Source organism: Protomyctophum bolini, assembly GCF_963924005.1.
Source record: "Protomyctophum bolini genome assembly, chromosome: 7".
NCBI lineage: Eukaryota > Metazoa > Chordata > Actinopteri > Myctophiformes > Myctophidae > Protomyctophum > Protomyctophum bolini.
In genome coordinates this window covers 41,328,056-41,355,416 of record NC_137868.1, presented here as the reverse complement: position 1 = coordinate 41,355,416, position 27,361 = coordinate 41,328,056, and the positions used below count along the sequence as shown (strand labels likewise).

The following is a 27,361-nucleotide window of genomic DNA, read 5'->3' as shown; positions in this document are numbered from 1 at the left end:
AATAAATTTTGAATTCCAGTCATTGATCCCTTTTAAAGAAAGTAAAGAAATGTACTACTTTTGACCACCACTGTTGGTTGTCAGGCAACCTAATCTAGCCAATTACGGCACGATCAGTGCAGGCACGAGCGGCCGAGCCATGGGATCATGTGTGTAGAATAGATTAGAAGGCAGTCAGTAGACAACACCCACCGACTTGCTGTTGCTGGTGCACTCATCCAGCTGTTGTCTGTCAGTCTGTCTGTCTGTCAGTCCTCCAGTATTTCCAAACCCAATGCATCAGCAGCGAGGAGTGCGCCGCAGCAGCGACCGACCATGATGTCCATGACTGGCTGCATCGCGGCTGCCTCTTTCTTCAACAACACTTGCAGGTTCGGGCTCTGCGGTCTTCACTTCGAGTCTCTGCCCGAACTTATCGTGCACATCGAGGATAACCACATCGGTAAGCAAATATATGCAATGCATTCAGCACCGCCGGGGGCCAGACCGGCCGGGCCCCCGGGGCTGGACCTGGGGGGGACAGACTGACTGACCCCCCTCTGGCTGACACCAGAACAGAAGTCATAATAATATTACTACCTGCTGCTTGCAACTCTGCAATGGCCGAGGTTTGCAGCGATCGAGAGACGCTGTTCTATAGCGTTAGGCTACTTCCTGCGTCCTGGCAGCAGCTGTTGCTAGGTGTGGTAACTATTGATGTTTCCGTGTATTTACAGTACGACCAGCAGCATAATGTGCTGAGAATGCATTGTTGCATTTGTGTTGCATTGATTTAGCTACAACAACCACAATAACAGAACCACCACCCAGTATAGGCTGTGTCTCGTTTGGTCGCCCCAGGAAAGGTGTCATTATAGGAGGATTGGGCTATATGATATCTTATTGATATGGATGGTTGGACCTATTATTGGCAATAACAGTCTGCACGGCGGCCTATATGCATGTATGAATGATGTATGCGCCGCAATAAGTTATTGCAGCGCATATACATAGGCCGAGATTCACAACAACTGCATGCTTGATCATAGCTTGTCAATGAAGCAAATCATAACAATGAAATAAGAGAGCATTACTCGTGTTTGCCCGTAATAGTCAAACAGATCCACTGCTTTGTATTTGTTTGGTTTAGTTTTCATCTCCTGCCTTGATTGATTGATTGAATCCTTTTTTTTTTAAGCACAGGAAAGTAGTCAAAAGTACAGTTCAATACCAAGAGGATTTAATTAAAACCCTTGTCTCCTTGATTGGGGTCCTTCATATTCAATTCATCAGAACATCTGAACAGTGACATACAAATATACAGTACTAATATGCAAAAACACCATCACCAATAGTTCTGTTCTGCATGGTAACACATGTATAGTGTAATATAGTTTTTTTTTTTGTGGTACAATTTATGTCCACTCCTCCTGACCCGCCATAAACACGTATAGCGTGAAATGTACAGCACACATGATTTTGATCTGCAGTGGTGAGTGGTGACGCTTTAGAGTTGTATGTATTACTTTTACTTTCCGTTTGTCAACGTGAGATGCACAACAGCTGTGGTGTGTGTGTGTGTGTGTGTGTGTGTGTGTGTGTGTGTGTGTGTGTGTGTGTGTGTGTAGTGTACCTGTGTGGCTTTCTGCTGTGCATGAATTAACGATGTCTAGTGGCTGTGGATGGAAGCAGACTAGATAGCTATGAGTCACCCTGGGCTGGCCAGGTGGGAAGGATAGGAAGGAAGGATCTGTTGAATGTTTAGGACGTTGATTATGAGTTCACAGAGCTCTCCTCTTTTAGCCTGGGGCAGCATTCCTTCTTTGGGTTTATGATCCCGGTCGGGAGCGGGGTGATATCGTTACGTCATGTTGTCTGGTTTCCGGCCTGATGACTACAAAACAATGACTGCAACATGACGTATAAACGATATCATCCGCTTCCGACCGGATCACACGGCAATTTAATAATGACACACAGACCAGGCTTTCCTCTGAGGCAGAAAGCCATCGTGACAGAGGGCCTCTGCTCAGCGCTGGTATGCAGGGGTGGAAAGTAAGTTATCTCGCTCTGGTAGAGAGGGAGAGAAGGGGTAGAGAGAGATAGAGAGAGAGAGAGAATAGGGATTGGGTATGTCATGTCATACCCCCGACTGGGTGCAGATGTGACTTCAATGGCAAATGGTGCATTTATATAGCGCCTTTTTATAGATTGTGCATTACATTCACCCACATACACCGATGACAGAGGAAACCATGCACCAGGCACCAACCTGCACATCAGGAGCAATTCGGGGGTTCAGTCAGCGTCTTGCTCAAGGACACTTCGACACTATAACTCTGGGGGAGCCCACAGGGATCGAAGTGGGAACCTCACGGTTCTATAGAGGGTATGCGACATCATCATCAAACCCGGAAGTTATGCAGGAGTGCCTATACTGAGTGGCAAAAAAACTACTTTCTGGCCGTGAAAACCCATTCATCAAAACGGAAATGTCCAATATGATTGCATTAAACAACGTTAAACAATGTTAAACTCACTTTGCATGTTGCTTTGCCACTCGATGTGCCATTCACTTCAAGCATGTGCAATGCATACGCCTCTATACCGGCCACTGACTGAGCCACTGCCGCCCCGCATGCTACTCTCTAGTCTCTCCACAGAGTAATCTATTGAGCCAGAGAGAGAACACTGATGCCTCTGTCCTCCACGCATGAAAGAGCTTCACAGCCTGAGAGATAGCATCTCGTCATTGGCTTATTGAAGGGGCGGCAGCAGCAGTGGCTCAGGAGGTAAAGCATGCAGCTGCTTGACAAAACGGAAGGATCTCAGTCAGGTCCTATAGGGCTGCCCCCTGGCTGGCTTAGTGCTGCTGTAGTGCCCACAGGCAAGACACTGAACCTTCAACTATAGTTAGTTAGTGAGCAGACTGGTAGTGTGCGTGTGTGCGCGCTGCAATGTCTTTGTTTCACTACACATGGATAGTCATATTGATGACATCAGAACACTTGTGCCGCCCATCCATCGCACGAGACTCTGAGTTATTTTTTACTGCTGTTTATTAACACCACTGTGCTGTAAAACACCGTAGAACTGACATACAAAACAAAAGACACAAAACATTAACTTAGGACATATTGTTACATTCACGATAATACATAAACCTTCACAAACAAATACAATACTGACCACTTTGCCTGCTTGCACATGAATGGGGGGGGGGGTCGACTTGGATCCTTCAGTCTTTCTTGAAAAACCCTCTTTGTTTTCTCTTCTTTTCTCTATTTTACTTTACTTCATTTCTTGTACTTAACTTTACTTTCTTCTGCTTTACATTTTACAGTTCACTTTACTTCGTTTACTTTACATCTTCTGGTCTACTTTGCTTTCTTCCTTCCAACTGCTTTCTTCCTTCTGCACAGAGCTCTCTCTCTCTCTCAGTGATCTGCTCAGTGCACTCTCCTTCAGTGTAATGAGACTTCTGCCCTCTCTCAGGTGTAACCAACAAGCTTAATTATCAGAACACAGACGCAACCAAGACACATAATTGAGAACCCTCAACATAGAACACACTTTAGAGCGCCCCCAAAAGGACACATACAGAAACATGACAACCTTGACATGGCTGCAGTAACAATACTCGTGGATCAGAGTTCTCAGTCGCCACGATTGATTTCAGTCATTTGGATTCCATAGAAGCCAGCATAAAGAGCATAAAGTATTTTTTTTTGTAGCCTACTTTATTTACAGTTTGCTAGTAAACACAGTGGTGCGCTTTCAGTTCACAACGAACGCATACATTAAATTGTTTCAGCATCTTGTTTCAACATTTCAGCGTGATCGATGATCAACGGTAAAGAATTACATTGTTTCAGCCATATAGGCGGCGGGTGGATTTTACCTTTTTTTAGGTAGGCTAGAATTGCGTGGTGGGACGACTGAGATGGCTCCGTTTGTCAGGTCTTAAGTCAGCGTGGAGAATTGGAGATTACCCGGCGGTGTTGCTGCCCCTCCTCTCCCCTCCCTCCCTCCCAGCTCATGGCTCTTTACAGACGGGCCGACGGTACACAGACAGCAGCCTCTCCGCTGTAGGCCCGTGTCAGTGTAGTGTGAATGAACCGCGAGGTCACTGGAACAAAGCCACCATATTAGCATTTGAATACCTGTTCTGTGAACACCGTAAAGGTGTGTTCCTATACGTGACAATCAATGACCAGGGGGAGGGGAGCTTCAGCCTTCAGTCAGTGGGTGCTATTTGGCTTTACTATTGTGTCAGTTTGGTGCTCCAGCCCTCAAGCACTCCCGGAGTTGAGACACACACACACACGCACGCACGCACGCACGCACACACACACACACACACACACACAGCTTCCTATCTATGGTAGATGGGAAGGTGTGTGTGTGTGGCAGGCACAGGCAGACAGGCAACAACATGCCTATATCGTTCATGAACCTCATTGCCTGTAGTTGTCTTGGGTAGAGTAAAGTTGTCTCGATACCATTTCTTTCAGACAGAGTACAAGTATTTTTTTTTTTTAGTATCGTTATCGGTATCGGCATGGGCGAGGCAAGTATGGGGCTTTTGGCAAAACGGGCAAAATGTCAAAAGAGTGGCGAAACGAATTATAGATTTTCTTTCACCTGGACCAAGTGGATTAAATAAATCTAAATCAAACGACACAACAGAGTCAGATACTATTAAAATTCGGGAGGAGGAAGAGACGGGAGGGGATGAAAATAACACTGCAACAGCGACAACTAACAGTACGAGAAATGTTTTTGTTTTTGGCTGCTGCTGTGCAGGACTTCATGTTGGGACAATGGGACTTGTTGGTAGAATGGGAGGGTAAGTTAAGGAGAGCAGATATCGTGTGTTTTGGAGAAACACACGAGTGGTGATGTTTGTCGATGTAGTGTTTGTTGGAGTGCCTCAGTGCAGCCGCACACTTCCAGAGAGAGATGAAGACACTATACACAATGCAGCAGGTCTGTGCGTGAGCGTGGGTCCTAAATAACACATTGTTAGGGAAATAAGGCCATTGTAAAATCCTGAAACAAGTCTCATTCATATTACTGCCAGTCGAGGGGAAACGGATGACCTTCTGGACACGAGCCCCATTCTCAGAGAACTAATTAAACACTAATTATGCCTTGGACGTGCATACAGGTCTTTAGAATCAAAACCACGGGTGCTAAGGCTGTGTATAGGCGTCCTTTTGGTCTTTTTGGTTGGCCTCTCCTTCTGCAGTGTACTGCCGTTCACTCTCCTCCATGGTTTTGACCAGAAGGACAATGTTCTGTCTTCATTTCTGACTTCAGCCATGCCTCTCGTTTGGAATATTAACGCTCCTAGAGTGACTTTAGCGTGACAAGCGTGAGGTCAGAACGGAAGATTATGCCTCCCGGTTTTTGGGGGGGGACGGTGGACGGAAGGGAGGGGCTTTTCAGAATAAAATCTGCCATATCTGCTGGCACTCTAGCGCCTTTTATTTTGAAGAATTCCCCGGCAAAAAGTTGTTAAAAGGTAGCTCCTTTGTGTACAGGAGCTGAGGAAAGTTTCCATCTAGTTTATACGACTCTCCAGGAAGATGCCGCTGACCCTCAACCACTTAAAAAAGACCCTCTATGGTTGAGCGGTGTCCCTCAGGGCTCTATGCTAGTGTCTTTCCAGTTTTCCGTTATAGCCGGAGCCGCAGCTCTGTTGCGTAGCAAGCCCCGCGTTGTGAGCTTGTCTTGATCTGCAATATTCTGCGAAAGCTCTCTCCAGAATATGGAATGGATGCTCGTGTTTAACTGGTTAACAGTGTTTGTTTTGTATTGAAGTTCCGCCGGCCAACACCATGAAATGTTAATGACTTTACAATGATGGCGTGGCCTACAATTTAAAGTGTTTTTTTTTTCTTCTCCCCGTTGATAATGAAGTACGTAACGTTGATATGAAAGTTGATCTTGTCGGAACATCTTGTGAGTATCCTATCTACAGTGTGTGTGTGTGTGAGATTTTTAGTGTATTTGTTTAAGTGGATGCTGCTTTGTATGATGAGCAGAACGTTTGGGACATTTTTTGAGGGGCGCTAGCCCCTCGTGTGTGTGTGTGTGTGTGTGTGTGCACAAACATTACATAAACGCAAACATTGAAGACGAAGGCGAGGACGCAAATTGTGACTGGCCGGAATGAGATGATGTATGATGATGTACTATGATAAGGGCGCCACCTAACTTCACACAGGTGTGATTGTTTTTTTTTCTCCCCTTCTAAATTAGCTACTCTATTTAGCCATAATTGACTCCAGATCCGCCCGTCCAGTATTATGTCAATGCAGTAAAAAATCGGACACGGCCCAGGCAGCTGTCGTTTCTGTTGTTCTTGTTTATTGCTCGACTTGTTTTAATATCCTTTAGCCCCCTCTCTCTGATTGTGTGCCGTGCATGTGTCCAAGGTGTTAGCCCAGGGAAAATGGCTCCCAATGACTTATTGGGGAATAACGAGGCAATTAGCTGGCCCCAGAGTGGAAAAAGCCTCCAGTGCCCCTCTTAGATCTGCCGGCCTGTGGCCCCGCTAGCTCGGAGAGAAGTGTGAAATCTGGCGCGTCCTGCCAAGCTGCCTGTGAACCCTAATTACAGAGACGGTGCTTGATTTGGCTTCTCTTCCTCCTCCTCATCTGGTGGCCTGCTGCTTAAAACACATTCTCCCTTTTTATAATTAGGCGCCTGGAAAACAAGCTCGCGTGCTTGTCCCCGTTTTCCCTCTGCTCCTGCGCCGGCCCAGGGTTCGAGCACTAGGGGGTGCTGCTCTGCCGTTGGATAAGAAGGGGGGCTGTTGTTTGATCGGTATAACAACGGGTACAGTCGCCCCCCCCCCCTTTTTCCATCTCGCCCCCACTACTCTACCTATAGCTGTAAATAACAAACATAATTCATGTTGGTGGTTATATATATATAAAAGGCATTGTCATAGTATCCTGCTACCCTAATAGACAGGGGTACATGAGCACCTGGCCGTTCATTCGTGCTCTATCTCCGACCAAGCCACACTTCCACCACACATCTCTCTATGCAAAATAAAACCTGCACACTCCCACAAAAGACATAGACTATATTGCATTCGCCAAAAATGTATTCTTTACTGTTTAAATATTACTTTTCTGAAACACGCTATTCTTGCTCAACCTCAACAGCCTACGTCAGAATCGTCATGTTGGCGTCTACTACGCCAACTACGTTCACTTAATGGGGCCAGTCCTTCACAGTGACACACGCGTTAGATCAACCACGCGACCGGGATGGTTTCTACCCCTCAATGTCGTGCCTACTCTACACTGCCATCCCAAGTCCCCTCCCCCTTTCACTGCTCCTGTGTGTGACCTGTGAACTACTCTCTGACTGCACTGTGGCTTGATTTATATGTGCGAGGTTGAAATGTAATGCACATAAATTAATTATAGGTCCAGCAAGCAAATCATGATTGTCTGTTTGTGCTCAATAGGTCACCATCACATTCCGATTTTATGTGTTGTGTTTTGTATGACATTTATTTGGGCCAGTAGTTTCATATCTATCCTTTTTCCGACCAACACAGAACATGCTAACGGTGTTAGCGCGTTAGCATCCATCTTGCTTTTGATTTATATGTGCGAGGTGGAAATGTAATGCACATAAATTAATTATAGGTCCAGCAAGCAAATCATGATTGTCTGTTTGTGCTCAATAGGTCACCATCACATTCCGATTTTAGGTGTTGTGCTTTGTATGACACTTTGGCCAGTAGTCTATCCTTTTTCCTTTGACCAACACAGACCATGCTAACGGTGTTAGCGCGTTAGCATCACACAGCTTACAGCGTCAGTGTTGCATGAATACTTTCAACCATGACAATGCCGACTACTTCTGCTACACACACTTCCCAAGGATTATGGAGATGTCTTTATTTTTTTTTTAAGGTTGAGAAATGACATAATTATGGTCGTTTCTAATCTCAGCATTTCACAAGAGAAAGACGTGGATGCCTTTCGCTGCGCTGTTGGCGTTGCCATGTCTCATAGAAACAAGTAAATAGGTCTATAAAAATAATCCCAAAACAAGCGCATATAACAGGGGTCTGTAACCTATTTTAAATGAAGTGCCATGTTTTTATTTTCTAGATAGTGAGTCAGCCACAAGCTCACATCACAACAATAATCCATGTCATAATCACAATAACAATACTAATAATAATAATCATAATAATAATAATAATAATAACAATAAACTTCTTTGTAAACTCACTCATTTACAAACAAGCTCACATCAGAACAATAATGCATGTAATAATAATAACAATAATAATAATAATCATTATAAGAAAAACAACAATAACAACACTAACAGCAGTACAGTACAGTACAGTAAAGACGTACAGTAAAGTACAGTACAGAGGACAACATTACAGTACAGTGCAATACTAAGGAGTGCAGTACAGTATCCTGCTACCCTAATAGACAGGGGTACATGAGCACATGGCCGTTTATCCCAACTCTTTCTCCGACCGAACCACACTTTCACCACACATCTCTATATGCAAAATAAAACCTGCACACTCCCAGAAAACATATAGACTACATTGCATTCGCCACAAATGTCTTATTTACTGTTTAAATATTACTTTTGTCAAACACGCTATTATTGCTCAACCTCACCAGCCTACGTCAAAATCGTCATGTTGGCGTCTACTACGCCAACTACGTTCACTTAATGGGGCCAGTCCTTCACAGTGACACACGCGTTAGATGAACCACGCGACCGGGATGGTTTCTACCCCTCAATGTCGTGAATCTGCTGCGCCCTTCTAATGCTGCGCCACGCCTACTCTACACTCACTGCTTGCAGCAGCAGCACTCGCTGGGAGCTGGGTCTGCAGGCGCCCGTGTGTGTGCGTGCGTGCATGTGTGTGTGTGTGTGTGAATGAATAAGGCGCTTATATCGCTTTTGCTCAGTGGATGGGACATTTACATTAAAAGCTATCGGATGGACGCGTGGATAACGGCATGGTTGTGTGCACTCGGAGGGAAAGGTTCCATATAGCTTCCATGCTAGCTGCTTCAGACACAGGGGAGGGGAGTGAGATGGCCCGCCTCACGGGACTCCAGTGCGAAATAGCGCTTATGCAACAATTACCCTAAAAACATCACCTCAACTCAATGTCATTGTGAATAAGAATTTCGAGCGAAAAAATAATTTTTGGAAACACACTTTCACCCAGTATGAAGCTAAATGTGGAAGCCGTGTGTGTCACACCAAAACGGGTGACCTATATAATCCTGTAACGCCGTGCATTCTGTGCTTGCGTGCGCATTTCCCAAATCTCAGTGATTTATCCACACATCGCTCTGTGTGTGTGTGTGTGTGTGTGTGTGTGTGTGTGTGTGTGTGTGTGTGTGTGTGTGTGTCGCGTCGCCCTCCAGCTGCAATTGCGAGTGTGCGCTGTGTGCAGGGCACACTACTGAGTTTAAAAACACAGCTGAAACATGAAGTGGAGTATGTTTTGTTTGTGTAAAAAAAAAAGGGAATATCAACAAAACATATCTGTTTATTGTACACAATGCAATATTCAATGCAATGATATGGTGTGTCCTGTAAGCCCATGTGGGCTGGGCGCCTTTGGTGCATGACACAAAAATAAAGAAATCTATCTATCTATCTCTTCAGGCCCATTCAATTAATCTATCACTACATTAGTTGCCTGTTCAAAACTAAACTACACTTTATGAAATCATTGTTGCAGCCTACACACATATATTCAGGCCCATTCAGAACACATTTCCCAAATCTCTGATTTATCCACACATCGCTCTGTGTGTGTGTGTGTGTGTGTGTGTGTGTGGGCGTGTGTGTGTGTCGCGTCGCCCTCCAGCTGCAATTGCGAGTGTGCGCTGTGTGCACACTACTGAGTTTAAAAACACAGCTGAAACATGAAGTGGAGTATGTTTTGTTTGTGTCAAAAAAAAAAAAGGGAATATCAACAAAACATATCTGTTTATTGTACACAATGCAATATTCAATGCAATGATATGGTGTGTCCTGTAAGCCCATGTGGGCTGGGCGCCTTTGGTGCATGACACAAAAATAAAGAAATCTATCTATCTATCTCTTCAGGCCCATTCAATTAATCTATCACTACATTAGTTGCCTGTTCAAAACTAAACTACACTTTATGAAATCATTGTTGCAGCCTACACACATATATTCAGGCCCATTCAGAACACATTTCCCAAATCTCTGATTTATCCACACATCGCTCTGTGTGTGTGTGTGTGTGTGTGTGTGTGTGTGTGTGTGTGTGTGTGTGTGTGTGTGGGCGTGTGTGTGTGTCGCGTCGCCCTCCAGCTGCAATTGCGAGTGTGCGCTGTGTGCACACTACTGAGTTTAAAAACACAGCTGAAACATGAAGTGGAGTCTGTCAACTTCCGCAATTTCCTTCTTCCCATATTGCGCTGCAACGACACTGGGATGAGCCCGCCGAAGGCGGGCGAAATTCTAGTAATATATAATTGATGAGTTCACACTGTATATCCATGGACATAATAATAGCATGATGATGCAATTACAAAGCATGGGCTACAATGGAAGAAATGTGATTGTTTACGCGACGCTGAAAGAAAGCAGTCAGCGTCTCTGTCTCATGTTGGTCTTTCTTGCTTTTACAGAGTACAGAGATCGAGTAGTACTATACAATCATATCATTTCAGCAGGGAGAGGGATGGAGCTACTAAATGAACTGTTAACTAAATTAACCCTTTGTTGGTAAAGCGGCGAGTTGTTTGGTGTCTGTTTGATCTGGCCTGCTGTCTGCAAATATAGGAGATGATGGGTGTGTTTTATTAACTAGACCGGTACCCGGCTGTGGAGCACTGAGTCGGTAACGAGATTTATGCATCTATCTCTCTGCGTCCCTTTTTATTCCTATATATGGAGTTCTGTGTCAGGCACGCCCCAAATAATGGAGTGTTGTGATGTCAGAACAGGCCAGCTGGCCTCTGTCCAGAGCCCGGGCAGAGGCCTTTTGTGGCGGTTATGGAGAACCGTGGGTCCGACCGACTCGACACCGCGGCACTTGACTGCACTCCCTGTGGGGGTGTGGAACGTGTGATAGAATGCACACTAAACCAGAATACGTCTCTATGCTTCGTATATTAACAGTAATTTATTTTAAAACAATAAAAAAATGCCTTATTTTCCAGTTAATGCTGCATTCACATGGAATCAGGCCAAGTGGTATAGACGGCAAACCGGAAGTCATTTTAGTGGACGGTAAACGGCAGCCAGAACCAGCGACGATAACTGCACAGACCTATAATAACTCTCGACAACCTGAGAGGAGAACTGGTATAGTTTAAAAACAAAAAGTTTTTTACAAACTAAAAGTTTTAACTGGCCAGTTGGGATCACACAGCACAAAAACCCCACACGTTTTTCACTGTTCACTCGTACCACATCACCGCGTCGAGCTTGTGTTCCGCATATCACACACACTTTATAAACGCAAATGTTTTCAAATTTGGCTGCAGGGCGGTTTGGTTTGGTTTTAGCTTTGGGTTTCCCCTTTCGTGGTCCCCCTCTTTTTTTTAAAAGCAGTAAAAAGCTGATAATGTGTGTACTGGTTGGTCTACACAATAAAAGCCTGACTTTTTACAGTTCTGAGACCTTGCCCACGACGGGTATGTTTTATGGGATGATTTATTTAAATATTGTCCGATGGGCTATTTATAGCAACTGTGACCCCGACTGACTCAGTTGGCTGTACAGTATGGGTAGTAAATGAGCCTGTATAATAAATGGGAACGATACAAGTTTAACATACATATTTAACCTGGCATACCTATTTTCAGGATGACTATTATAGCTGACATTTAAAAAAAACAAACAATTGTGCTTTGTAGAGCTGATATTTCCTTTTGTTTTTCTTCCAAAGTGGTTAAACTCCCAAAAGCTCTGTGCTCAATGGTTTACTGTTCTTGTGTGGCATTTAGGCCTGACGTCGGAAAAAAAAAAACGTTCGCTCCGAAAGAATAAATTCAAAGATTTGTGCTGCATTTTTACGATTTTTCAAAAATAGCAGACCTACAAGTTCATAGCGCGCTATGACTGCGGTCTGACTGGGGTCTAGTGTCTAGTGAAACGACCAGGGGGACAGACACAAGACTTACTGGGGTCTGTCTAGAGACACCACGATGGGGACAAACCAGAAAGCACCTTATTCAGAGCGCTGAGTGAGTGGCCTGAAGAGGCTTTAGTGGTTTCTGCTCCCAACAATAGTAAACCTGTTTGTTTTTTTTTGAAGAATTTGGAATGCTATACACACACACACACACACACACACACACACACGTCGCACACACACCCCAAATCTTGAGCGGAAGTAATAAATTGGGGAAAAGCAGTGACCGGTGCCCCCGATCTCTGCACCTGGAGGACCTAATTACGGCCCTCCCGTCCCACAACCCCACCCCCAACCCCCCTCCTCCTCTTCCTCCTCACCTCCCGACAGCAGATCTGTTGTTTTGTGGTGCTCTGCTGCTGCTGCAGGCTGTATGGAGAGGCCAGGGGCTGATTCCCCCCCCCCCCCCCCCCCCCCTCTCTGACTGCACAGAGCTTTATGGGAGGGGAGGTACGTTTGGTTTGCTTCAGGACGCGTGGCGTTTGCGTGCATATAGAGTAATGAAAGGATAGAGGCTGAATACTGATAGCCCCGCCCCCCCGTTATTCATTCCAGTGGAAGTTGTGCTCGGTGGGCGTTTTGAAGCACCCGGAACGGAAGAGAACCGTCTATATTTCCGCATTATTTGACCGCCACATTTCGGGGGAAAACGAGTGCTTGACGTTAACCCATGTAGGCCTGACGTCAAAAAAATAAAATAAATAATCTTCTAAATCATGACAATTTTCGGAAAGATTTGAGGCACATTTTAACGATTTTTTTCCCAAAAATAGCAGGCTTTTAGATCTGCTATTTTTCCAATAGCTAAATTATAACATAATGTTTAAAACACCAAAAGGGGTTCCCGGGGCCAAAAAAGCCCAGCTGCACGGCTGGGCTTTCCCCGGTCATGAATCCACGGGTCCGCCTGCAGTTCACGCTCCCACCACTAAGGGGCCGAGCGCTTCAACGCTGGAGAGCCTCACTTGGGGGGGCTTAGTTGGTTGCGTGCCACCGATGTTTGCATTATGAGTCTTCATATGTGAGCGTGAGCAGGCTGCGAGTTTCAGTCATGGTTTGTGTGTGTGTGTGCGTCTGTGTGTGTGCAGACTGCGCACATGTGTGTGTGCGTGCGTGCGCTGTGCGTATGAACCCTGTGGCTCTTGCCGCAGGCTACGCTCCAGACAGCAGTGGTAGAATAACAACACTGAGCTCTCTACTCTATACTAGAGGCTGAGATTTCTCATTTCCTCTTTTTTTGTTTTTTTGTTGGGAGGTTTCACATCTTAATGTATTAGCTGTGCTGCCACTCCCGACCCCCACCGCCGCTTGCAGGAACGGTCGTAAACATGTCACCATGATGTTTGCCACTCCGCACTGAACACCACCCCCCCCCTCCTCCTCTACCCCAGGTCTGTAGTAGTATATACTGTGGGCCCAGACTAGTGCTCTGTGTGTGTGTGTACATTCCAATTTCCCCAATTACAGAGGCTGAACGACAACATGCAAATATCGCCATCATCGGCCCCGGGTTTTGAGTTTGGCCTTTTTAATTTTGTAGACTGTACCTGGAAGCAAATAAGGGAAGGAGGTGTGTGTGTGTGTGTGTGTGTGTGTGGGGGGGGGGGGTTCCTGGAGGTAAAAGCCTGGTTTATACTAAACTTGTATGGTTACAGGCATCGTGTCTCTCTCACACCGAAACTATAGCTGTTACAGCCGATAGATAGATGGATACTTTAGGGGAGAAATTCAGATGATCCCATACAGTAGCATAGCTCATACTGGCAACGGCATTATACAACGATAAAGTTAAAAATACATCTGCACCAGTAGCTGCATGGTGCAGCCACCTCAGCCAACCAGAGCACACCCTCGCCGCCCGTCGTCGTATCCTAGAGGCGTCCCGTGGGCCAGGATGACGTCAACGAGGCTGATAGCCCTAACGACCCTAACGAGGCTGACCACCGAGGTGGAGGAGGAGGACCACCTGCACAGAGCCCACAGTGGTCCCCCATCCCCCCCACCCCATGCAGCCCTGCTCCTAATCTCAGGCACTGTGGGTGGGTGGGGGTGGCCCCCCCAAAAAGAATAGTGAGGTATTGTGCGGTACACACCCCCCCCCTTCCCTGTCCCACCTGAAGTGTGGCTGATTTACAGAGTATGTATGAGCTAATTGAGCTAGTCCAACACAGGAACCTCCCCATCACCACGCACACACACACACACACACACACACACGCACGCACGTACACACACACACAGTCTAGCTGCTCATTAGGGATTTGGTCGCATGCACTGAGAGAGGAAATGCTCTCGCGTCGTACCTCCCGAAGAGCTCTGAAGCTCCTCCCGTCTCCTCCTCCTCCTCCTCCTCCTCCTCCTCCTCCAGTGCTTCCGGCAGCAGGAAGAACAACGGCGGGTCTCTGAACTCGTTCAGACCCGAGGACGACGTCTGTGTCGCTTTATATATATATATATAGCTTTTAACCTCTTTAACCCATTTTGGGGGGCGGGAATTATGTTGTAATTTAGCTATTGAAAAATAGCAGATGTACAAGCTCATAGCTACGAGCTTGTAATAATGCAGCTGGTAATTAATTGATTTAATCAATTTGGGCTTGTTTTCTATAGAGGGATAGATTGTAGGGTTAGAAATAACCCGCGGCACGCTGCCAGACTGGACTGGAGTACCAGCCAAGGTGCCTGGACCACTGAGCCACGGCCCAGGGCCAGCCTGCCACCTCCGCAGTGTTGCCTTGCTGAAAGAATGGCCGCCCCTAAATGACATGTTGTTCTATTTACCCCCTTTTCCTGTCAGAAAGCCCCCCCCCCCCCCTCTCTGAATGTGGTTCACGTTAAGCCGAATTGCTTGCCGTTGCCCTCACTGGGCCTTTTGCGGCAGGATTAGGGCTAGTAGCGTATTGTTAAAATGTGCACGGGGCACACCATGCGTGCGTGCGTTTGGTGTTTACTTTATGGATGGAAAGACCTGTGCATCTGTGAGCCATTACCGCGTAAGAATCCTGTGTGCTCGTGTGCGTGTGTGTGTGTGCGTGTGTGTGTGTATACACCTTGGATTTAGACAACGCTTTTCTCACACGGTTATTTTGCAACTTCTGTCCACGTTGAACCTTTTGCAGATTTCTAATTATGGCCGTTAGATGACGACAGAGATGGCTGAGAGACAAGCGCACCCACAGAGAAGCCAGGCTTTGCTTTAAGAAGCACTTTGGAAAGAGAGCTTTTTTCTTTTTTTTACGAGAGGGTACCAGGTGATCTAGTGTGTGAACGAAGGGCAAAACGCGTTGAGAGAGTGAGCGGTTTTACACATCCACGGTGCGTCGCATCATGCAAAGTGCATTTTGGTTTTTCATACTGTAGAAATGCACGTGTCGTATAGATTGTTGTTGTGACAGGCTGTGTCATAATAAAAGGTCCAAGCTTTATATTTATTTTCCTAGAATGTCCGCATATTAGTATCGCAAGACGATACATCTTTGGATTGAGATAAATCATCTCGAACCTTAGATGAACAGTTCTTCTCTCAGGCCTCTATAAGGCAGTGGTTTCCAAAGTGGGGGTCCGGGGACCTCCCGGGGTACTTGAGGGAGTTCCAGGGGGGACCCAGCTAAATGATATAGTTTGGACTATATGTTTCCTTACCCTGCTTTTGTTCCTTCATAATCCTGACTCATTTCAGAAAGCACGACTCGACGCATTTACTGCTACGGGTGAAAAAGACAAAGAAATGTGTAGATTAAAGAGATTATTTATCACCTCATTCAAATGAGGTGGCGGCGAGCAGGATTCAAACCTTACTGTAAGACTTTTTAACAGGTGTGTGTCTGTCTGTCTGTCTGTATCTATCTGGTGATGCCCCTGCAGTCATTAATGTGACCACATGGTGGCAGCAGTCTATCACAGCCCTCTGAGAAGCAGCTTTAGATAATGTTGTTTTACAGGCAGGGCTCCCCCTCCTCCTCCTCCCCCCCCCTCTCTGCTCCCACCATACTGTACATACAGTAGCACACAGCACTACCACTCTTCTCTCTCTCTCTCTCTCTCTCCCCCAGACACAGACCCCCGTCTCCTAGAGAAACAGGAGCAGCAGCAGCCCACCTATGTCGCCCTCAGCTACATCAACAGGTGACCACAATGCACTGCACAAGCTATACCACCACAACACAATCTATACCAGACAGTGGCCTTGTGGTTAGAGCGTCCGCCCTGAAACTGGGAGGTCGGGGCTTCGATCCCCGGCCGGGTCATATACCAAAGACTGGGTACCCAACGCCTCCCTGCTTGGCACTCCGCATCAAAGGGTTGGATTGGGGGGGGGGTCAAATCTACTAATCGAATGATTCCCGAGCGCGGCACGGCTGCGGCTCGCCGCTCCAAGAGATGGGTCAAATGCGGAGAACAACTTTTGCACGACTGCGGTAACGTGTGTGACAAATCCGTAATATGACTTTGACTTTTATACTAGAGACCAGAGAACTACAAACTAAGTTAAAAACGGACTCCACTTAGGTTTCCCCACTGGGCTCATTAAATTATTGATTGTCATGCATGCCTTTTTCTAGAAGAAATAAATCACAATTGTATGAAGTGAGGGGCACTCTTATCATCATACATTCCGTGCGCAGCCAATCAAATCATCACTATGGGGTCCACACAGACGCACAATGCTGGGCATAGGAGGGGCTAGCGGCCTATAGCGCCCCTCGAATATGCTGCGCATGGCGGCCATTAGTGGTTTTAGTGCTCACTCTGAATGGGAGAAAGTACGGTGTTGGGAGCTTAATAAAACATTAATTAGAGGTCGCGCTGAACAAGTTAACAGTTTGACGGCTGCCAATTGTTTAATCCAGTGTTCAACCGCGCGTAAAACGCTATACCCGACATTTGTGCGTTTAAATTCGCCGTTTTAAAATAATTTAAAAGAAACCTGATGACGAGGCCGTCGCGTTATGATGACGAAACCGGGAAAGAAGTCATCATCTGGGCTGCTAGGGCTTCTGGGAAATTGAGCTCAATGTAAGTGGACGGGGGGTTTGTTTGGACTACAATGCCTCGTGGAGGCGGATCCTGGTGCTGATGATCATAACATGCCAACGGACCATTTTTCGCCGGATTTTCGTCGTTGAAAGCTGCAAATACTTCAGCGTATGCTCTAAAGGTACTAAAACAATCTCGGCAGCGTAGAATATTTGATTAAATAGCAGGTAACGCGTTGTATGGAGTCAAACTAGAAAACTGGCGCGACCCTGGGCTCAACAATGGACGAGTCTTCTTCTCTGCTTATGTCGTGCATTCTGTTGGCCCTGGCCTCACGACACCGCCTATGGGAACGGGAGGGAGTCGCTAATAGTACTATTCATATTTGTTCAATATCTATAAAAACCCACACACGGACGTGAAGGGTGTCCAAAATAGCACTAGTGCTAACTCAGCTTTCACTAATATGTCGTACGCAAACCACGGGCCAAACTGCAGTCTCCAAAGTCTCATCTGGTGGATTAATCAGATGAATTGCTCTTGGCGTTGCGTAATTGGATTTTATATTGCCTCAGACTCATCCCTCTCTCTCTCCACTTTGATATAGAGTGTTTGAATGGTGGAGGGAGGAGGGGGGGGGGGACCCCGTGCCACTGTCTAACCCCTCAACCCACGTCGTCTTGATGTGGTCTCGCTTAATTCGCTAATTCCACTTTTTCTTTGGCGTGACGTCTGCGCGAACATTTTTATTTTTTATGACGTACATTTTAACCGAGCGCTTTACTGTCCGTCATAAACTTTGGTCTCATTTGTGGGAATGGATCCAGCGATATTATATTGATTCCAAGCACATGTTTTACAGTAGCCCCCCAACGGTAGTAGAGGGATCCTGAAAGACGGGAGGAGGGGCTCCTCCTTACTGTAAAAGGCTGATTGATGCTTGGTCGTACGATGGGACATAAATGTACCCATTAGGACCCGAGGCCGATTTCCACAAATGTCTCCTAAATCAGTTGGGTGAAAAACGTACGATGTCAAACAGTTTAATGTTAAGCCAGGACCCCCACAATTTTATGTTTTTGCCACCATGACTGATTTCAGTCATTTGAATTAAATTGAAGCCGGCGTGTCTTATGTTGAAAGCATGCTGCGCACCGAAAATAGCAGCTCTACAAGCTAGTCCGACATTACTTATTTTTAAGTCAAGATGAAAGAGTAATTGAACTAAGTCATTTAACTAGCAACAGAATACAATGTCATAAAAGCAACTGGGTCACCGTGGGCTGTCGTTTGGAAAAGCAGCAACACTAGTAGTGACCAGATTTGACTGAGAGCCTGCCATCGCGCAACCTCCAGCTTTTCACCAGAGGAGATTAATATATTTTTTTCTTTAATCCAAAATGAGTTAATAGCACAGGCAGAGTCGGCAGACTCTTCACATACTAGAGCAGGGGTACTTTTTCCCCATGGATTAGAAACAGAAAATATTTGGAGGGCCGGGCCAAAAGGCTGAACTTAATTATGCTTAATATAAAATGTATTTCTATATAAAAAGCAGTAAATGGCCATTTATGATGATGTACAATAAGAGCACCCCTCATTTTACATAGGTGTGAGTTTTTTTACTTTGTACTTTGCATGCTTGAGACTTTTCCTTTCCCAGTTGAAAACTATGTTTTTGTTTAAGTTACAAGTCATGTAAATACTAGCATTTTATTTTACCAATGAGAACATTAGAGGTAGCTGTTTTAATAGCTGTTCTTCCAATCCATACGGAGGACCCTGGTGGTGCCACTTTCACAACCCACATGGCGCACTGCTTACTATCAGCGTGAGATGAGCACTGTTGAGTCACTCACAACCATTAAACAACAACGTTCTGAAAACACAATAACAAGCCAACCAGTGATGACATTGTTGAGACTTGGCACCCTGGCAGGCATTGATGTGTGCACGTTCTGTCAGATTTACTTTGTGGTACAACAACGGTGTCGACTCGCGTGCCGAAAACAGACGACCCACAAGCTCACGGCGCATCGCCCTAGCGTTCTGAACTTAACTGAAGCAATAAAGCATAATGGGATTTAACTTGTCCTCCTGCGAGGAAGTGTGGTAATCATGCGCCTGCCCTATACCGTGGTGTGGAGCTGCGTGCTTAGCTGGGCTTCATGGCTATTTGCATTCACCGACGCTGTTGTCACCAATAAATCCAAAAAGCCGCATATTAGGGGGGTGAAGGAAGGAAGACAGGTTCTCAGTCACACGCAATTCACGTGCACAGTTGACGTGCAGTGAGAATACATGGGCTTCAAAATAAAAGCAATGCGGTTTTAGTCCACCCATATGGTAATGAAAGTATGTTTTACTTTCTAATTATCAAGTAATCTTTCGCCGTACAATGCCCAGGTCTGTACTAGTATAGAGCATGTCTGAAATAAGTGTCGGAGCTGAAATCGACATGTAAATGTAAAATAAATGCTTAAACATGTAGCTATACCGTAGGTGTAATGTCAGAGACCACAGAAGTGAACTTTACAAACCCGTTTTCCCAACTCTTTTTCTGCAAGACATTACTCTATGAGTATATGCCATATCTCCAAAACTGGTGGGTCAAACTGAACAACCAATATGTCAATTTGAAGCTAAAATTAAAACAAAAATCTAAAATCCAATGGCAGTCCCTCAGTCAAATTTGGCTACAATAGGTTTAGTATAGCCTGGAACTCATATGCTTTCTGTGGCATAAACGGCTCGGCAGGATCCGCTGGCAGAAACTATGCGCAGCTGCTAGACATAATTAATTAGAGCGACAGAGAGAGAGGAGTGTGTTTTTATAACAAAGGTGCAGACGATCAGAAATCAGCAGAGAGTGAGTGACGTTTGCGCTACTCTATGCCGAATTGAAGTGGACTCGGACCCAGACTTATTTTTTTCTCCCTGGAAATAAAAACGTCTGGGTTTTTCCGAGGCTATATATTTAGAATGATAATACCAAAAGTCCTGATTTGAATTTTTTCCTTCATTCCATGTATGCGTCGCCACCAAGGTTCATGACGGACGCGGCGCGGCGTGAACACGAGGCCCTGAAGAAGAAGGCGTCCTCCTCCCAGCCCATGAAGCTGTCTCTGTGTCTGACGACGGGCGGCGGCGGCGGCGCCCAGCTGTCGCGCAGCGTTAGCGTGTCGTCGGCGGCGCCGCCTCTGTGTCTGACGGGCGGCGGCCTCCTGTCGCGCAGCGTCAGCGTGTCGGCGGCCGTGGCGCCGATGCGCCACAGCGGCAGCGGCGGCGGTAACCTCACGCCGCCGGTCACGCCTCCCATCACCCCCTCGTCCTCATTCCGCAGCAGCACGCCTACAGGTAAACTATAGACGTTTATCTATTCTAATAAGTGTTGTGACTTTGATTGAAAAGCTTTTAATACAAATAGTTCCAAATTGGCATCTAAATGTAAGGTTGTAAATATGCTTATTGGTGTTGCGAGGATGAGGGGGGGACCTGGAAAAAACTCCCCCCTCCCCCCCCCCCCCCCAAGGGGTACCTGGGCCAAAAAGGCTTGGGAACCCCTGCTCTAGAATAGCTCAGTCCTTAAAGAAACGGCCTGTTATTTAATTCACTATAATACTGTGTATATGTGCACTTATTCACTATAATACTGTGCGCTTATTCCAAGTAGTTTATGTTCAGTAAGCATGTTTCCCGTGTTCACTGCATTGGTAGAAAATCCTTTCCTAAGCGTGTCTCTCTCTCTTCCTTTTCCTTTTTTTGTAGCCTTGGAGCCAAAACATTCTCATATTATTTAATCTTAAAATGTTAATTAATAAGACAATAGCGGCGAGTAAAACCCCCGGGAGACGTTGCAGACGGGGCTGAATTCTTTCCCACGGTTGGCATCCTTCAGTGTTTCCACAAACTGGGCTGCGAAAGGAAGCACGTGACGTTGGAACATTAGCCTCTAAAAACACAGTCCAGAAAAGTTTATGAATCTCCCAATTCTAGTTATTAAGAAGACCTATTTAGTGCTATAGTTGATAACTTTTAACTGTTCATTATTATGAGATATTTATTTATGCTTTGTCAAAATGTCACTCCAAAATGAGAATTCCAGAGCGGTTTTGTGAAAAGCTTTCTTCACATGGGACCGTGTCTGTTCCCAACAATAAGTCCAGCTCATTCCTAAACCCTCTGGGCCCTCGGCCGTCCAGAACTCATTCCTAAACCCCCTGGGCCCTCGGCCGTGGGGTCCATATCAACTGGGCTACTTCAGGAATGCAGTCCTGGTCCATTCTGAAATCTAAACACATGGCCGAGCCGTCCATTCCATGTAGCCATGTTTCCAGTATCGCATTGTGTCTTTCTCTGTGTCTCTCGTATAGCCAGACAGCTATTCCACAATCTCCGACTGCTATATAGAGTCTGGAACTACACCTCCCGAAATCAGAGTAAGGAAGCTGCCATTTCCGTTCACGAAAATATATTTTAAAATATCTTTTAGAGATTATTTTTTCATTTCCATTTCTGCTAAGCAGAAAGCTCTATTATGCTTAGATGATTTTGATTTATATTGTGGTACAATTGCGACTGTAAAGACAAAACGGAAGTGGCGAGGAGGCTTCACTTCCGCTTTGTATTTTACTCAGGATATAACTTCCGTTGCTCCAGACTGTATGACGGAAGCATTTGGAAATTGCGAGAGTCAACAGTCTGGTAGCCTGGGGTCCACCTATGCTTTCTATGGCATATGTAGCTCCCGGGAGAATCTAGACGCAGCTGCGCGACATGAGACTAATTAATTAAACAGAGAGAGAGAGGAGTGTGTGCGTCAATTTAACGCGAGACTACTAATCCAGTGGTTCCCAAACTTTTAGCTCGTGACCCAAAAGAGAAATTAGACGTTTGCCCAGGACCCCAAACTAGTGGAAATAGCACATCTACATCAAGTTCACAACGCGCCACTTTGCACCACGTGATGAGCTTATAGATCGTCTTATTTCCACTACTTCTTAAACGTTCGTTTTCTAATTTATGGAATGTCTCAGATCTTTTCTTTGATTTCTTCATGAAATTATTGAAAATGTGAATTTTGTTTTCAATCCATGAAACATGTTGCTTTTTCCGGGAATGTTTTTTATTTTATTTTATGTTTTGAAATTATAAATAACATAAGAGACATGAAAATGTTCCCCCCCCCCCCCCCCCCCTCAGGGAGCGAGTGTGACGAGGAGGACATGGACTACGAGGACTCGGACAGCGACGAGTCGTGGACCACGGAGAGCGCCGTCAGCTCAGAGTCCATCCTCAGCTCCATGTGCATGAACGGAGGGGACGAGAAGCCCTTCGCCTGCCCCGTCCCCGGCTGCAAAAAGAGATACAAGGTAGGGTAGAGAAGCCCTTCACCCTAACCTCCCATGGGGCAGCACACCTAAACCTAACCTTAACCCATGTCTAACCAATGACTAGTCTAAACTAAGTATGCACCCCCCACGGACCGCCATTTGATGACATTTAGCCTCGCAGACCTGGCCAAAAAAACCAAAGTTAAGAATATGTACACATTTCCATGCTGTATTGACGTTGGTACCGTATAGGAGAGACGACGGGCAAAACGCTGCTCTTCTCTACGTTCTCTAATTGTGTAGACTTTTTGTAAATTAAAGTAACGCAGAGGTTTGTTCCATTTTGTTTGTTTCTAGTTGACAAAGATCAGTTTCCAATCCATGTTCCTATTCCTGCAGTTCATGCTTGATTAAAAAAAAACAACAATCTGGTATCAATCTGGATTAGGGCAAAAGTTGGGGGTCTGCCAGTCTGAGAAAAATACAGTAGCCCTTCATGACTCGACGGATACCAAAAGGAAAGCCGTACAGTTGAAACCCTGAGCCTTTGAAGCTCTGATGCGGTCGGCCCCTCGTCTGCCCACAGAGCGTCATCAGCGCAGACGGATGTGAAGTCACCGTGCTGCAGACAGACATCCTGCCGTAGAGAATGGACGACAACACTAGGGTGTTAACCCATTCTGACCTGAGATCAGATTCTAAAAATTGTCTTCTAAATCATGACCGTTTTATGAAAAACCTTATGTTTCCATGTCTGTGGTTCTCAAACTATTTCATGTCAAGCTAGGAGCCCCAGAATTGTCTGTATTTGGCCACCGACCCCCATCGGAAAATATGTTGTTCCAGGGACCCCCCAGAAGCAAAGATCCGAGTTAAAAACGTTCGCTCGGAAATAATATATATTCAATGATTTGCGCTACATTTTCACGATTTCTTTCAAAAATAGCAGCTATGAGCTTGTAGATCTGCTTTTATTTCAACAGCTAAAGTATAACGTAATGCTTAAAACACCAAAAGGGGTTCCCGCCCAGGATGCGTTAACCGAAGCATAACAGCATGTCGACATGGCTGCGTTACATCTAGTCCACTTTCAGCGATTGAGTGTTTTTTTTTTTTTTTTTTTTACTGCAGTTTCCATTCACATCTGGGCCGCGTGCGGTCGGGGATAAATTATGTGCAGCTTGAGAAAATTGCATTTGCTGACGTGAATGACAGGGTTACGGGCGATGACATAGTCATCGGCAGCGAGTAGGCAGCCCTCGGAAACACACCGAAAACAACACGGAGGACAAGGGTATATAGATTCGTCCAAATGCCTTCTCTAAGATCTTCTGTTCGGCAGTACAGTGGCACACAGATGGTCAGCAGGATGCTGCTATAGCGTTATGGGGGTCGCCGAAAAACCCAACTTGAAGTTATTTTCGTTATTAAAGGTCAACTATTTCTGTTGCTGTGCTCTAAAACGGGGATGGGCAACGTTGACGATGGAGAGGGGCCACTATATTTCCACACTCACTCCAGAGGGGCCGCATTGCATACTATTAGTGTCGTGGCAAAAATAGCCGATCTAGCTGTAGATCAGCTATGTATTTGAATTGAAATCCTGAATATTTTTTTTGCTATCGTTTTTAATTGGAATCCTGAAAAGTAACTTTTTTTTATTTAATTTGAATTGCATTTAGTTAGTTATGTTAACTTTGGGGACCGCATGTAATTCCGACGGAGCATTAGTCTGACCGTAAAAATACAAATATTTGGACATAGAAAAAGACAATAACATTCTAACACTAGTAATTAGCTGAAATCAATATAATATATCAATATTCTGATATTAACCTGTGGGGATATTAAGTGATGTGGGGGCCGCATGTGGCCACAATGCACATGCGCCCAGGGGCCACATTGATGCCAGATTATTGTATGCTCTAAAACGTGGTGTTGTTGCACGTCATGGTAGCACCGTAGTGAGAGAGAGTCGAATGGGCTCCATCTATGCCCCTTCCTATACTTCCTTCACAGGTGTTAGTCATGATACTAATTAAGGCTCTGTTCCATGTAGTGTACACTGGTTCTCAAACGTTTTAATTTCAAGGACCCCCCCCCCCCCCCCCATAACTCTGAGAGTGTACAAATGGAACTGTGGTTCCATTTGTACACCCTTGAGTTACACACCCGTACAGGGCCATTTGGAACCCACTTAAGGACACTTTGAGACCCACTGGTGTGTTTCCAGTGAGCCAACACGCACCCTGACTCTGTTTGACACAGAATGGAACAGAGCCTTCATTAGTATCATCGGTAACACCTGTAAAGGAATTAGGGAAGGGGGCCCAAATTCTTTCCAAAATGGCGTGTGTGCAGTGCATAGAGCCTATTGGGATTCCTTGACGGACGTGTCCTGACTTCTCCTCCTCCCTCCCCCCCCCCCCGTTTCTTGGCAGAACGTGAACGGGATCAAGTACCACGCCAAGAACGGCCACCGGACGCAGATCAGGGTGCGCAAACCCTTCAAGTGCCGATGCGGGAAGAGCTACAAGACCTCTCAGGGCCTCCGCCACCACACCATCAACTTCCACCCGCCCATCTCCACCGACATGCTCCGCAAGATGCAGCAGTAGGAAGATAAACCCTGGCACCACCCACCCAAAACACATGGCACCCCCACCCAGCCACCACCCGAACACCTTGCACCACCACCATCACCAGCAGTGGCTATGGTCCCCTTATTTTTCACCCTCTTTCTCCCATTTGTCTAACTTTCCATCTACCTCTTTTCCCCTCTACCTCTCTCTCTCTCTTCTCTTCTCCTCACTATTGAACCAACACTACTTGATTGCATGCTTTAAATACATTGTTTTTCCACCTTTTCTTTGGAATGCTGTATCTTTGCGTGGTTCACATGTTTGTACTTTTGCACATTTTAAGCTATCTATCACTCATGTTTTTATTTTTATATGCATTATTATTTTTGTTTCTTTGGACATTTGTATTGTGGATGGGAGCATGTTGAGTAGAGTGGTCGCCTATCATGTTGGGATGTAACGTGTTCCCCGGCTGGTTCTATGTTCCCCCGCCCTGCAACGGGAAGAGAGGGGAGGGCGGGGGAATAGATTATACAGAATTCGTTTCTCAGAGGATGATCTCAGGTGACAGTTTTAGGTATTCCAGCACCACAATCCTTCCCCGAGTGTTTTGACGAAGCAGTTCCTCAGAACCTTTGCGGGAACTCATTGGTCGGTGTCATCGTGGCTCCCAGCTAATTTCCAGCGCCCTTTTGCCGTACCGTGGCGAAGGGACTTCCAAGCACTTTGTAATTATTAAAGCAGTTGCCAACGCGTTAAGGACGCCAGAAGTATACCTCTGGTCTACAATGCAGTACCGTACTGCCAATAGTACCTCTGGTCTACAACGCACCAACGTACTGCCAATAGTACCTCTGGTCTACAACGCACCAACGTACTGCCTATAGTACCTCTGGTCTACAACGCACCAACGTACTGCCAATAGTACCTCTGGTCTACAACGCACCAACGTACTGCCAATAGTACCTCTGGTCTACAACACAGTACCGTACTGCCAATAGTACCTCTGGTCTACAACGCACCAACGTACTGCCAATAGTAGCTCTGGTCTACAACGCACCAACGTACTGCCAATAGTACCTCTGGTCTACAACGCACCAACCGTACTGCCAATAGTACCTCTGGTCTACAACGCACCAACCGTACTGCGTTCACTGAAAGAGTGAAAAGGCCTTCAGGCTTCAGAGCAGTGCTTCAATTTATGTCGAGTCTCTCCCTGCAGGCTGGGACCCAAAACGTATTATTAATCACTTAAGCTCTATTTCAAGTATAGTGAAATATAACCAATCTACAATCAGCTTTTTTGTGTGTGCGTGCGCAAACTGCGCATATGAGAAACATTAAGAATATGGATCCCAACCCAGAGTTTGGAAACCATTGCTTTAGAGAAAGCCAAAGCAGTTTCTATAGTTAGTAGATTGTGATGTTATAAATGTATCCGGTTGCCTTGAATCTCGCAGACCACAGCATTCCAGTCCAGAACAGATCTTTCTATCAATGGCCGTCTTCGACAATGAAGGACCATTTGGGCCCTATATATATATACAGTCGACATTGAATCAAACGTCAAACTGACAGCTCAGTCTGATTGTGTGCCATTCCTCCGGGCTCGTCTCTGCCCCCCCCCCCCGAGCCCTGAACTTTGTTCTATATTGTTATTCAAGACTAGCTCCCCAGCAAATGGAACCGTCGTGCATGTGTGTCAACGAAAAGATGGAGGCTAAGTATCTAGTCCCAATCATCATCAAGACATCTCCACACACCTCATTATGACTGAATCATGTGTATGGGTCCTGCTTTTGTGCCATAACCATTCCAACCACTTTAACCACAACCTTAAGATAGGAAAATGGCCGTTTCACACACACACACACACACAATGTGTCAGTGTGCGACGTGTTGTTGGCTCGTTAGGTCGGCTATTTTTTGCTATTCATTCGACTTAGAACACAGTGGTTAATTTATATAGAGACCTAATCAAAAGTAGACATGCGCATAAACACACATGGGGTGGAAAAGGGCACTATAACTTCATATAAAGGCCTTAAAACCCCTTTTTGGCGTTTTAAACATTGTTATAATTTAGCTATTGGGAAAATAGCAGATCTACAAGCTCGTAGCGCGCCACCGAGTGGCGCGCTACGAGCTTGTAGGTCTGCTATTTTTGAAAAATCGTAAAAAGTTTTTTCAATTTCGAGGTCAGGCCTAAGTGGGTTAAAACAGGATCTTAAGGCATCACCAGGGTGAGGGAGACTGGGACAATGAGACATTCATTCATCCATATTATTTTTTCC

At 45.7% G+C, this 27,361-nt stretch overlaps 1 protein-coding gene across 2 annotated transcripts; it reads left to right on the top strand.

Moving 5' to 3' along the window:
- Positions 1 to 241: 241 nt before the first annotated feature.
- On the top strand, positions 242 to 26,195 carry jazf1b (JAZF zinc finger 1b; the record flags this gene model as incomplete). 2 transcript variants are annotated; one of them, XM_080767745.1, is made up of 5 exons in its annotated part: positions 242 to 442; positions 16,228 to 16,300; positions 20,199 to 20,509; positions 22,355 to 22,524; positions 24,927 to 26,195. In XM_080767745.1, the coding sequence occupies exons 1-5, from the start codon at positions 316 to 318 to the stop codon at positions 25,101 to 25,103; spliced, it is 858 nt and encodes a 285-aa protein (XP_080623871.1). In that variant the 5' UTR covers positions 242 to 315. The 2 variants fall into 2 exon arrangements, with proteins under 2 accessions (XP_080623871.1, XP_080623872.1); XM_080767746.1 differs by lacking the exon at positions 242 to 442 and adding an exon at positions 593 to 681 and having other exon boundaries at positions 24,927 to 25,103.
- Between the last annotated feature and the right edge of the window lie 1,166 nt (positions 26,196 to 27,361).